The 14,714-nt window shown below is 51.9% G+C and overlaps 1 protein-coding gene across 1 annotated transcript in view; it reads left to right on the top strand.

Moving 5' to 3' along the window:
- The first annotated feature begins 5,160 nt into the window (after positions 1 to 5,160).
- SHARPIN (SHANK associated RH domain interactor) overlaps positions 5,161 to 14,714 on the top strand; it is a 91,360-nt gene continuing 81,806 nt past the window's right edge. The window contains exons 1-2 of the mRNA XM_063921109.1: positions 5,161 to 5,436; positions 13,191 to 13,365. Coding sequence (XP_063777179.1) covers positions 5,266 to 5,436; positions 13,191 to 13,365 — 346 coding nt within the window. The 5' untranslated portion in view covers positions 5,161 to 5,265. The remainder of the gene's footprint in view (positions 5,437 to 13,190; positions 13,366 to 14,714) is intronic.

The raw sequence follows: 14,714 nt of genomic DNA, 5'->3' as shown, positions 1-14,714 counted from the left end.
AAGAGTGTATATAGGTCAGTGACAGAGGGGCCCCCATACAGTGTATAGGTCAGTATATAGAGTGTATATAGGTCAGTGACAGAGAGATCCCCCGTACAGTGTATAGGTCAGTATATAGGCCCTCATTCCGAGTTGTTCGCTCGGTATTTTTCATCGCATCGCAGTGAAAATCCGCATAGTACGCATGCGCAATGTTCGCACTGCGACTGCGCCAAGTAACTTTACTATGATGAAAGTAATTTTACTCACGGCTTTTTCTTCGCTCCGGCGATCGTAATGTGATTGACAGGAAATGGGTGTTACTGGGCGGAAACACGGCGTTTCAGGGGCGTGTGGCTGAAAACGCTACCGTTTCCGGAAAAAACGCAGGAGTGGCCGGGGAAACGGTGGGAGTGCCTGGGCGAACGCTGGGTGTGTTTGTGACGTCAACCAGGAACGACAAGCACTGAAATGATCGCACAGGCAGAGTAAGTCTGGAGCTACTCTGAAACTGCTAAGTAGTTAGTAATCGCAATATTGCGAATACATCGGTCGCAATTTTAAGAAGCTAAGATTCACTCCCAGTAGGCGGCGGCTTAGCGTGTGTAACTCTGCTAAATTCGCCTTGCGACCGATCAACTCGGAATGAGGGCCATAGACCAGTAGTTTCCAAACTTTTTTGAATCACGGCGCCCTAGAATATCAGAATTTTTTTCACGGCACCCCTTGGACAAAAATTTCTTATTGAGAAATTTAGAAAGAAATATTACATTAAGTAGATCACGTTTATATGTCATCCTTAGGGTCAGTTGTGTGGTGAGGGACAAGATTTGCTACTGTCTGGCCACATATTTTATGACTGGCAGCCACCAGCACTGGTTTTGCCTATTATATTGACCATAAATAATTTGAATTGGTCCTGGACCACCAATCCAAGGCACCCCTGCAAGTGTACCGAGGCACACCAGGGAGCCACGGCACACAGTTTGGGAACCACTGATATAGACTGTAAATCGGTCAGTGACAGAGGGATCCCCCGTACAGTGTATAGGTCAGTATATAGAGTGTATATAGGTCAGTGACAGAGGGGCCCCCATACAGTGTATAGGTCAGTATATACAGTGTATATAGGTCAGTGACAGAGGGATCCCCCGTACAGTGTATAGGTCAGTATATAGTGTATATAGGTCAGTGACAGAGGGATCCCCTGTACAGTATATAGGTCAGTATATACAGTGTATATAGGTCAGTGACAGAGGGATCCCCCGTACAGTGTATAGGTCAGTATATAGAGTGTATATAGGTCAGTGACAGAGGGATCCCCCCTACAGTGTATAGGTCAGTATATAGAGTGTATATAGGTCAGTGACAGAGGGATCTCCCGTACAGTGTATAGGTCAGTATATAGAGTGTATATAGGTCAGTGACAGAGAGATCCCCCGTACAGTGTATAGGTCAGTATATAGACTGTATATAGGTCAGTGACAGAGGGATCCCCGTACAGTGTATAGGTCAGTATATACAGTGTATATAGGTCAGTGACAGAGGGATCTCCCATACAGTGTATAGATCAGTATATAGAGTGTATATAGGTCAGTGACAGAGGGGCCCCCATACAGTGTATAGGTCAGTATATAGAGTGTATATAGATCAGTGACAGAGGGGCCCCCATACAGTGTAAAGGTCAGTATATAGACTGTATATAGGTCAGTGAAAGAGGGATCCCCCGTACAGTGTATAGGTCAGTATATAGAGTGTATATAGGTCAGTGACAGAGGGATCCCCCATACAGTGTATAGGTCAGTATATAGAGTGTATATAGGTCAGTGACAGAGGGATCCCCTGTACAGTATATAGGTCAGTATATACAGTGTATATAGGTCAGTGACAGAGGGATCCCCCGTACAGTGTATAGGTCAGTATATAGTGTATATAGGTCAGTGACAGAGGGATCCCCCGTACAGTGTATAGGTCAGTATATAGACTGTATATAGGTCAGTGACAGAGGGATCCCCTGTACAGTATATAGGTCAGTATATACAGTGTATATAGATCAGTGACAGAGGGATCCCCCGTACAGTGTATAGGTCAGTATATAGAGTGTATATAGGTCAGTGACAGAGGGATCCCCCGTACAGTGTATAGGTCAGTATATAGAGTGTATATAGGTCAGTGACAGAGGGATCTCCCGTACAGTGTATAGGTCAGTATATAGAGTGTATATAGGTCAGTGACAGAGAGATCCCCCGTACAGTGTATAGGTCAGTATATAGACTGTATATAGGTCAGTGACAGAGGGATCCCCGTACAGTGTATAGGTCAGTATATACAGTGTATATAGGTCAGTGACAGAGGTATCTCCCATACAGTGTATAGATCAGTATATAGAGTGTATATAGGTCAGTGACAGAGGGTCCCCCATACAGTGTATAGGTCAGTATATAGAGTGTATATAGGTCAGTGACAGAGGGATCCCCCGTACAGTGTATAGGTCAGTATATAGAGTGTATATAGGTCAGTGACAGTGGGGTCCCCGTACAGTGTATAGGTCAGTATATAGACTGTATATAGGTCAGTGACGGAGGGGCCCCGTACAGTATATAGGTCAGTATATAGAGTGTATATAGGTCAGTGACAGAGGGGCCTCGTACAGTGTATAGGTCCGTATAAAGAGTGTATATAGGTCAGTGACAGAGGGCCCCCTGTACAGTGTATAGGTCAGTATATCGAGTGTATATAGGTCAGTGACAGAGGCGCCCCCATACAGTGTATAGGTCAGTATATAGAGTGAATATAGGTCAGTGACAGTGGGGCCCCCATACAGTGTATAGGTCAGTATATAGAGTGTATATAGGTCAGTGACAGAGGGATCCCCCGTAGAGTGTATAGGTCAGTATATAGAGTGTATAGGTCAGTGACAGAGGGGCCCCCCGTACAGTGTATAGGTCAGTATATAGAGTGTATATAGGTCAGTGACAGAGGGGCCCCGTACAGTGTATAGGTCAGTATATAGAGTGTATATAGGTCAGTGACAGAGGCCCCCCCGTACAGTGTATAGGTCAGTATATAGAGTGTACGGTATACTGGTCAGCATACAGTGTATAGGTAAGTATTTAGTATATAGTGTACAGTATATGCAGTATAGGTCAGGGACAGGGAGCCCCGTACAGTATACAGGTCAGTATATAGTAGACAGAGTATAGGTCAGTATATAGTTTACAGGTCAGTATATAGTGTACAGTATACAGGTCAGTATATAGTGTACAGGTTGGTATCAAATATATAGTGTACAGTATATACAGTATAGGTCAGTGACAGAGGGTCCCGTACAGTGTACAGGTCAGTATGTAATATATAGTGTACAGTATATACAGTATAGGTCAGTGACAGAGGGGCCGTAACAGTGTACAGGTCAGTATATAGTATACAGTGTACAGTATATGTCAGTGACAGAGGGGCCCTGTACAGTACACAGGTTAGTATATAGTCTGTACAGTATACAGTCAGTATATAGTGTACAGTATACAGCTCAGTATATAGTCAGTGTACAGTATACAGGTCAGTATATAGTACATAGTGTACAGTATACAGGTCAGTATATCGTCAGTATATAGTCAGTGTACAGTATACAGGTCAGTATAAAGTCAGTGTACAGTATACAGGTCAGTATATAGTCAGTGTAAAGGTCAGTTTATAGTTAGTGTACAGTATATAGGGTATATACAGTAGGTGAGGGACATAGGGTCCCCAGTACAGCGTACAGGTCAGTATGTAGTATATAGTGTACAGTATGCAGGTCAGTATATATAGCGTATATACAGTAAGTTAGGGACAGAGGGGTGGGTACAATATACAGGTCAGTATATAGTGTACAGTGTATAGGCCAGTATATAGTGTACAGGTCAGTATATATAGGGTATATACAGTAGGTCAGTGACAGAGGATCCCCAGTAAAGTATACAGGTCAGTATATAGTGTACAGTACACAGGTCAGTACATAGTGTACAGTGTACAGGTCAGTATATAGTGTACAGTGTACAGGTTAGTATATAGTGTACATTACACAGGTCAGTACATAGTGTACAGTGTACAGGTCAGTATACAGTGTACAGTACACAGGTCAGTATATAGTGTACATTACACAGGTCAGTACATAGTGTACAGTGTACAGGTCAGTATATAGTGTACAGTACACAGGTCAGTATATAGTGTACAGTGTACAGGTCAGTATATAGTGTACAGTACGTCACAGCCTCCCCTGCCCGCCCGCTGAGCTGACCTGGCTGCTCTCTCTCGCAGAGAGCAGCCAGAATGTCGGTAAGTATGGTATATAGTGTACAGTACACAGGTCAGTATATAGTGTACATTACACAGGTCAGTACATAGTGTACAGTGTACAGGTCAGTATACAGTGTACAGTACACAGGTCAGTATATAGTGTACAGTACACAGGTCAGTATATAGTGTACAGTGTATAGGTCAGTATACAGTGTACAGTACAGAGGTCAGTATATAGTGTACAGTGTATAGGTCAGTATACAGTGTACAGTACACAGGTCAGTATACATTGTACAGTACACAGGTCAGTATACATTGTACAGTACACAGGTCAGTATATAGTGTACAGTACACAGGTCAGTATATAGTGTACAGTGTATAGGTCAGTATACAGTGTACAGTACACAGGTCAGTATATAGTGTACAGTGTATAGGTCAGTATACAGTGTACAGTACACAGGTCAGTATATAGTGTACAGGTCAATATATATATATATATATATATATATATATATATATATGGTATATACAGTAGGTCAGTGACAGAGGATCCCCAGTAAAGTATAAAGGTCAGTATATAGTGTACAGTACACAAGTTAGTATATAGTGTACAGTACACAGGTCAGTATATAGTGTACATTACACAGGTCAGTACATAGTGTACAGTGTACAGGTCAGTATACAGTGTACAGTACACAGGTCAGTATATAGTGTACAGGTCAGGATAGATAGATAGATAGATAGATAGATAGATAGATAGATAGATAGATAGATAGATAGATAGATAGATAGAGATAGGGTATATACAGTAGGTCAGTGACAGAGGATCCCCAGTAAAGTACAAAGGTCAGTATATATACACAGTATGGTATATACAGTAGGTGAGGGAGAGAGGGATGGGCGCAGTTCCCGCAGGAGGCCGCCGGGGGCGCCATGGAGCCGGAGCCGCCATTACCAGGAAGTGAGAGGCGCAGGGAGGCCGCTGTCTGACCCCCGGGCCGGGGTAACATGGCGATGCCCGTCCCCTGCCAGCCGCTGCCCACCGTCCTGGTGTCGGTCCGGGCCAGCCGGGAGGTAGCGGGGAGCGGCCGGGACAACGTGCAGCTGCAGCTCAGTGTGGAGACAGAGGGCGCCGGGGATTTCCGCCTGTCCGTGCTGAGGAGCGAGAGGGGCGGCACGGTGAGGATGAGGGGACCCGGGACCTGTGGGGGGGACCGGGGCTCCTGTCACCTGCTTCACCCCTGACCCTTCACCTGCCCCAGCGCTGCCACCTGCCCCAGCCCTGGCCCTTCCACCTGTCACCTGCCCCAGCACTGCCACCTCCAGCACTGCCACCTCCACCTGCCCCAGCACTGCCACCTCCACCTGCCCCAGCACTGGCCCTTCCACCTGTCCCAGCACTGCCACCTCCACCTGCCCCAGCACTGCCACCTCCACCTGCCCCAGCACTGCCATCTCCACCTGCCCCAGCACTGGTCCTTCCACCTGCCCCAGCACTGGCCCTTCCACCTGCCCCAGCACTGGCCCTTCCACCTGCCCCAGCACTGGCCCTTCCACCTGCCCCAGCACTGGCCCTTCCACCTGCCCCAGCACTGTTCCTTCCACCTGCCCCAGCACTGGTCCTTCCACCTGTCACCTGCCCCAGCACTGCCACCTCCCCCAGCACTGCCACATCCACCTGCCCCAGCACTGGTCCTTCCACCTGCCCCAGCACTGGTCCTTCCACCTGCCCCAGCACTGGTCCTTCCACCTGCCCCAGCACTGGTCCTTCCACCTGCCCCAGCACTGGCCCTGTCACCTGTCCCAGCACTGGCCCTTCCACCTGTCCCAGCACTGGCCCTTCCACCTGTCCCAGCACTGGCCCTTCCACCTGTCCCAGCACTGGCCCTTCCACCTGTCCCAGCACTGGCCCTTCCACCTGTCACCTGCCCCAGCTCTACCACCTCCACCTGCCCCAGCACTGCCACCTCCACCTGCCCCAGCACTGGCCCTTTCACCTGTCACCTGCCCCAGCTCTACCACCTCCACCTACCCCAGCACTGCCACCTCCACCTGTCACCTGCCCCAGCACTGGCCCTTCCACCTGTCACCTGCCCCAGCACTGCCACCTCCACCTGTCCCATCACTGGCCCTGCCACCTGTCCCATCACTGGCCCTTCCACCTGCCCCAGCACTGGCCCTGTCACCTGCCCCAGCACTGGCCCTGTCACCTGCCCCAGCACTGGCCCTGTCACCTGCCCCAGCACTGGCCCTGTCTCCTGCCCCAGCACTGGCCCTGTCACCTGCCCCAGCACTGGCCCTGTCACCTGCCCCAGCACTGGCCCTGTCACCTGCCCCAGCACTGGCCCTTCCACCTGTCCCTGCACTGGCCCTTCCACCTGTCCCATCACTGGCCCTTCCACCTGCCCCAGCACTGGCCCTGTCACCTGCCCCAGCACTGGCCCTGCCACCTGCCCCAGCACTGGCCCTGCCACCTGCCCCAGCACTGGCCCTGCCACCTGTCCCATCACTGGCCCTTCCACCTGCCCCAGCACTGGCCCTGTCACCTGCCCCAGCACTGGCCCTGTCACCTGCCCCAGCACTGGCCCTGTCACCTGCCCCAGCACTGGCCCTGTCACCTGCCCCAGCACTGGCCCTGTCACCTGCCCCAGCACTGGCCCTTCCACCTGTCCCTGCACTGGCCCTTCCACCTGCCCCAGCACTGGCCCTGTCACCTGCCCCAGCACTGGCCCTGTCACCTGCCCCATCACTGGCCCTTCCACCTGCCCCAGCACTGGCCCTGTCACCTGCCCCAGCACTGGCCCTGTCACCTGCCCCAGCACTGGCCCTGTCACCTGCCCCAGCACTGGCCCTGTCACCTGCCCCAGCACTGGCCCTGTCACCTGCCCCAGCACTGGCGCTGTCACCTGTCCCAGCACTGGCCCTTCCACCTGTCCCAGCACTGGCCCTTCCACCTGTCCCAGCACTGGCCCTTCCACCTGTCCCAGCACTGGCCCTTCCACCTGTCCCAGCACTGGCCCTTCCACCTGTCCCAGCACTGGCCCTGTCACCTGCCCCAGCTCTACCACCTCCACCTGCCCCAGCACTGCCACCTCCACCTGCCCCAGCACTGGCCCTGCCACCTGTCCCAGCACTGGCCGTGTCACCTGCCCCAGCACTGGCCGTGTCACCTGCCCCAGCACTGGCCGTGTCACCTGCCCCAGCACTGGCCGTGTCACCTGCCCCAGCACTGGCCGTGTCACCTGCCCCAGCACTGGCCGTGTCACCTGCCCCAGCACTGGCCCTGTCACCTGCCCCAGCACTGGCCCTGTCACCTGTCATCTGCCCCAGCACTGCCACCTCCACCTTCCCCAGCACTGGCCCTTCCACCTGTCACCTGCCCCAGCACTGGCCCTTCCACCTGCCCCAGCACTGGCCCTTCCACCTGTCACCTGCCTCAGCACTGGCCCTGTCACCTGCACTGGCCCTTCCACCTGTCACCTGCCCCAACGCTGGCCCTTCCACCTGTCACCTGCCCCAACGCTGGCCCTGTCACCTGCCCCAGCACTGGCCCTGTCACCTGCCCCAGCACTGGCCCTGTCACCTGCCCCAGCACTGGCCCTGTCACCTGCCCCAGCACTGGCCCTGTCACCTGCCCCAGCACTGGCCCTGTCACCCGCACTGCCACCTCCAGCTGCCCCAGCACTGACCCTGTCACCTACCCCAGCTCTACCACCTCCACCTGGCATCTGCCTTACCACTGTCCCTGTCACTTGCCCGTATCTGTGTGCACTGGCCCGTTCTCTGCATGTGTGCTGCCCCCTGTCTGTGTAGCAAGTTATTGTATTTTTGCCCCGAGGCACAGCTCATGGCTGAGGTTTGTACATAATGTATGTTACCTCCCGGACGGGTGTAGTATGGCTGAACGGCGGTCTCCTGACCGCCGGTCAGCTTACCGACGCCGGGATCCCGGCAGCATACTGACGCCGGGATCCTGGTGGGGAGAGGCGAGTGCAGCAAGCCCCTTGCGGGCTCGCCACGCTGCGGGCTCGGTGGCGACCTACGGTCGCCACGGGTTCTATTCCCACTCTATGGGTGTCGTGGACACCCACGAGTGGAAATAGTCCCTGTTGGTCGGCATGCCGACCATCGGGATAGTGGGTGTCGGGAGGCTGGAGGAGGTCATGTGACCGTCGGTCTCCCGACCGTCTGTCACATGAATACCACCCCTCCCGGACGTCATTGTGTGTGAGGCTGGAGGCACGCCGGCCTGTCCCCGGCAGTAACTAGAGTACCTGGTTCCCTGTCTGACAGCTGATGCCACAGCCACACTCTTCCCGCGTGACAGAGGTCTATGCTTCATCTACATCAGCCCTGACTTCTACTGTCCATGTGGCCTATCTCGGGTATTCACCTGGGCAGTGGGGGAGGTGCCTGTGTGACGCTGCGGAGGAGAATGCAGCTTCTTATTGGTCGTCTCACCCGCTCTCCTGCGCACTGTATCGCAGAGGTGACTGCACAATGTGACTAGGACGCACCAGGAGACTGCACTGAGTAATGTGATATATGACACCTGTATACTGTGTGTGACTGAGGCTATATACGGAGCACAATGTGACTAGGACGCACCAGGAGACTGCGCTGAGTAATGTGATATATGACACCTGTATACTGTGTGTGACTGAGGCTGTATACGGAGCACAATGTGACTAGGACGCACCAGGAGACTGCGCTGAGTAATGTGATATATGACACCTGTATACTGTGTGACTGAGGCTGTATACGGAGCACAATGAGACTAGGACGCACCAGGAGACTGCGCTGAGTAATGTGATATATGACACCTGTATACTGTGTGTGACTGAGGCTGTATACGGAGCACAATGTGACTAGGACGCACCAGGAGACTGCGCTGAGTAATGTGATATATGACACCTGTATACAGTGTGTGACTGAGGCTGTATACGGAGCACAATGTGACTAGGACACACCAGGAGACTGCGCTGAGTAATGTGATATATGATCCCTGTATACTGTGACTGAGGCTGTATACGGAGCACAATGTGACTAGGACGCACCAGGAGACTGCGCTGAGTAATGTGATATGTGACACCTGTATACTGTGTGTGACTGAGGCTGTATACGGAGCACAATGTGACTAGGACGCACCAGGAGACTGCGCTGAGTAATGTGATATATGACACCTGTATACTGTGGGGTCAATACTATTCTCCGACAGTTGAATAGCGCCGGGAATTAGCTCCCGACGCTATTCAATACAGCGACGAGTGACCCTCAATTGTCGGGAATTCTTCTCTCATCCCTGGGGGATGAGAGAAGAAACCCGACAAAAGTGCTGCCTCGCGGCCGGCGCGAGGCTGATTCTGTCGGGAATCAGCCTCGCGCCAGGGAATTAAGTCGGAGAATGCCCGTTCTCCCGACAATTCAACCTGTTTAGTCGGCGAGAACGGGCCATCGCCGACTTAACTGGAGCTGAATTGAATAGCGTCGGGAGCTAATTCCCGGCGCTATTCAACTGTCGGAGAATAGTATTGACCCCTGTGTGTGACTGAGGCTGTATACGGAGCACAATGTGACTAGGATGCACCAGGAGACTGCACTGAGTAATGTGATATATGACACCTGTATACTGTGCGTGACTGAGGCTGTATACGGAGCACAATGTGACTAGGATGCACCAGGAGACTGCGCTGAGTAATGTGATATATGACACATGTATACTGTGTGTGACTGAGGCTGTATACGGAGCACAATGTGACTAGAATGCACCAGGAGACTGTGCTGAGTAATGTGATATATGACACCTGTATACTGTGTGTGACTGAGGCTGTATACGGAGCACAATGTGACTAGGACACACCAGGATACTGCGCTGAGTAATGTGATATATGACACCTGTATACTGTGTGTGACTGAGGCTGTATACGGAGCACAATGTGACTAGGACGCACTAGGAGACTGCGCTGAGTAATTTGATATATGACACCTGTATACTGTGTGTGACTGAGGCTGTATACGGAGCACAGTGTGACTAGGAGGCACCAGGAGACTGCGCTGAGTAATGTGATATATGACACCTGTATACTGTGTGTGACTGAGGCTGTATACGGAGCACAATGTGACTAGGACACACCAGGAGACTGCGCTGAGTAATGTGATATATGACACCTGTATACTGTGTGTGACTGAGGCTGTATACGGAGCACAATGTGACTAGGACGCACCAGGAGACTGCGCTGAGTAATTTGATATATGACCCCTGTATACTGTGTGTGACTGAGGCTGTATACGGAGCACAGTGTGACTAGGACGCACCAGGAGACTGCGCTGAGTAATGTGATATATGACACCTGTATACTGTGTGTGACTGAGGCTGTATACGGAGCACAGTGTGACTAGGACGCACCAGGAGACTGCGCTGAGTAATGTGATATGTGACACCTGTATACTGTGTGTGACTGAGGCTGTATACGGAGCACAATGTGACTAGGACGCACCAGGAGACTGCGCTGAGTAATGTGATATATGACACCTGTATACTGTGTGTGACTGAGGCTGTATACGGAGCACAATGTGACTAGGACGTACCAGGAGACTGCGCTGAGTAATGTGATATATGACACCTGTATACTGTGTGTGACTGAGGCTGTATACAGAGCACAATGTGACTGGGACGCACCAGGAGACTGCGCTGAGTAATGTGATATATGACACCTGTATACTGTGTGTGACTGAGGCTGTATACGGAGCACAATGTGACTAGGACGCACCAGGAGACTGCACTGAGTGATGTGATATATGACACCTGTATACTGTGTGTGACTGAGGCTGTATACGGAGCACAATGTGACTAGGACGCACCAGGAGACTGCACTGAGTAATGTGATATATGACACCTGTATACTGAGTGTGAATGAGGCTGTATACGGAGCACAATGTGACTAGGACGCACCAGGAGCCTGCGCTGAGTAATGTGATATGACACCTGTATACTGTGTGTGACTGAGGCTGTATACGGAGCACAATGTGACTAGGACGCACCAGGAGACTGCGCTGAGTAATGTGGTATATGACACCTGTATACTGTGTGACTGAGGTTGTATACGGAGCACAATGTGACTAGGACGCACCAGGAGACTGCGCTGAGTAATGTGATATATGACACCTGTATACTGTGTGTGACTGAGGCTGTATACGGAGCACAATGTGACTAGGACGTACCAGGAGACTGCGCTGAGTAATGTGATATATGACACCTGTATACTGTGTGACTGAGGCTGTATACGGAGCACAATGTGACTAGGACGCACCAGGAGACTGCGTTGAGTAATGTGATATATGACACCTGTATACTGTGTGTGACTGAGGCTGTATACGGAGCACAATGTGACTAGGACGTACCAGGAGACTGCGCTGAGTAATGTGATATATGACACCTGTATACTGTGTGTGACTGAGGCTGTATACGGAGCACCAGGAGACTGCGCTGAGTAATGTGATATATGACACCTGTATACTGTGTGTGACTGAGGCTGAATACAGAGCACAATGTGACTAGGACGCACCAGGAGACTGCGCTGAGTAATGTGATATATGACACCTGTAGTCTCCTGGTGCGTCCTAGTCACATTGTGCTCTGTATACAGCCTCAGTCACACACAGTATACAGGTGTCATTTATCACATTACTCAGCGCAGTCTCCTGGTGCTCCGTATACAGCCTCAGTCACACACAGTATACAGGTGTCATATATCACATTACTCAGCGCAGTCTCCTGGTACGTCCTAGTCACATTGTGCTCCGTATACAGCCTCAGTCACACACAGTATACAGGTGTCATATATCACATTACTCAGCGCAGTCTCCTGGTGCGTCCTTGTCACATTGTGCTCCGTATACAGCCTCAGTCACACACAGTATACAGGTGTCATATATCACATTACTCAGCGCAGTCTCCTGGTGCGTCCTTGTCACATTGTGCTCCGTATACAGCCTCAGTCACACACAGTATACAGGTGTCATATATCACATTACTCAGCGCAGTCTCCTGGTACGTCCTAGTCACATTGTGCTCCGTATACAGCCTCAGTCACACACAGTATACAGGTGTCATATATCACATTACTCAGCGCAGTCTCCTGGTGAGTCCTAGTCACATTGTGCTCCGTATATAGCCTCAGTCACACACAGTATACAGGTGTCATATATCACATTACTCAGCGCAGTCTCCTGGTGCGTCCTAGTCACATTGTGCTCCGTATACAGCCTCAGTCACACACAGTATACAGGTGTCGTATATCACATTACTCAGCGCAGTGCCCTTGTGCGTCCTAGTCACATTGTGCTCCGTATACAGCCTCAGTCACACACAGTATACAGGTGTCATATATCACATTACACAGCGCAGTCTCCTGGTGCGTCCTAGTCACATTGTGCTCCGTATACAGCCTCAGTCACACACAGTATACAGGTGTCGTATATCACATTACTCAGCACAGTCTCCTGGTGCGTCCTAGTCACATTGTGCTCCGTATACAGCCTCAGTCACACACAGTATACAGGTGTCATATCACATTACTCAGCGCAGTCCCCTGGTGCGTCCTAGTCACATCACAATGCAACTAAGACGCATTTTTGGCAAACAAAAAAGCCAGATGCTGGCAGAGTCTCATGGGACCTGGCGTGCAATGAGGGTCTGTTTGGCGCAACTGCAGCATAGTGAGGACACGTTGTATATTGCTGGTGAGATGATTTATTGATCTGAGTGCGGGAATATTCCCAGGGTATCTATTTAGGATGAGTCCCAATTGTTATTTTAGACTGAATAAATACATTGGTCTGGTGATTGAATTCAGAAACAAGAGTTTTGATGGCGAGAAGAGTCTGCGTCACGCAGTCCTCATCATTAAGTGACTGTCTCTGGTGTTCCGCAGGTGGTCGGGGACTTTAAGCTGGGAGATCTCTCCTATGAGCTGAAGAACAGCAGATGCCACGAGCTGTCGGTCCTGGGAATCCCTGGCTGCACGATGACCTTTCACTTTGATGACGAGCGAGAAGCGCAGAAGTGGTGGACAGTGGTGAGCAGCTCGCTCCGAGAAGTCAGGAAAGGTGGGTGTCCTGGCCTGTGCACCGCAAGCCGTGTAAATGTGGGACGCTCCGCTCCTAATATGCTTACCCAGGAGACACTGGGGCTCATGCAGCTTCTCAGCGCATTTGCATTCAGCTTCAGTCAGCGTAAATCCGAGTTACTGGAGTTGCCTGTCAGCCATTCATTACATACTCACATACACATTTGTACAGGTCTTTGTTTTGAAATACAAATTTGCTGAAACAAATGCAACCTCTCACATGTAGCAGACGGAACACGCCATGGGGATTAGTATGATTTACCGATGGAAGGTATGCCGGCTGTCCGTATACCGACAGCAGCCTCCCGTCCATGGGAATCCCGACAGCCCACCATTAAGGCCCCTAACCCTCACCTTTTCCCTACCATAACCCTACCTTGGGGGTCCCTAACCCTTCCTTACCCGCTGCCTAACCCTAACCCTTCCTTACCCGCTGCCTAACCCTAACCCTCCCTTCCCCACTGCCTAACCCTAACCCTCCCTTCCCCGCTGCCTAACCCTAACCCTCCCTTACCCGCTGCCTAACCCTCCCTTACCCGCTTCCTAACCCTAACCCTCCCTTACCTGCTGCCTAACCCTTCCGTACCCGCTGCCTAACCCTAACGCTCCCTTACTTGCTGCCTAACCCTCCCTTACACTCTGCCTAACCCTCCCTTACCTGCGGCCTAACCCTAACCCTCCCTTACCCGCGGCCTAACCCTACCTTACCCACTGCCTAACCCTAACCCTCCCTTACCCGCTGCCTAACCCTAACCCTCCCTTACCCGCTGCCTAACCCTAACCCTCCCTTACCTGCTGCCTAACCCTCCCTTACACTCTGCCTAACCCTAACCCTCCCTTACCCGCGGCCTAACCCTAACCCTCCCTTACCCGCGGCCGAACCCTCCCTTACCCGCGGCCGAACCCTCCCTTACCCGCGGCCGAACCCTCCCTTACCCTCTGCCTAACCCTCCCTTACCCGCTGCCTAACCCTCCCTTACCCGCTGCCTAACCCTCCCTTACCCGCTGCCTAACCCTCCCTTACCTGCTGCCTAACCCTTCCTTACCCTCTGCCTAACCCTAACCCTCCCTTACCCGCTGCCTAACCCTCCCTTACCCGCTGCCTAACCCTCCCTTACCCGCTGCCTAACCCTCCCTTACCCGCTGCCTAACCCTCCTTTACCTGCTGCCTAACCCTTCCTTACCCGCTGCCTAACCCTAACCCTCCCTTACCTGCTGCCTAACCCTCCCTTACACTCTGCCTAACCCTAACCCTCCCTTACCCGCGGCCTAACCCTCCCTTACCCGCGGCCTAACCCTCCCTTACCCGCGGCCCAACCCTCCCTTACC

Source organism: Pseudophryne corroboree, chromosome 5 (assembly GCF_028390025.1).
Source record: "Pseudophryne corroboree isolate aPseCor3 chromosome 5, aPseCor3.hap2, whole genome shotgun sequence".
Classification (NCBI taxonomy): Eukaryota; Metazoa; Chordata; class Amphibia; order Anura; family Myobatrachidae; genus Pseudophryne; species Pseudophryne corroboree.
This window is presented reverse-complemented; position numbering and strand designations above follow the sequence as displayed.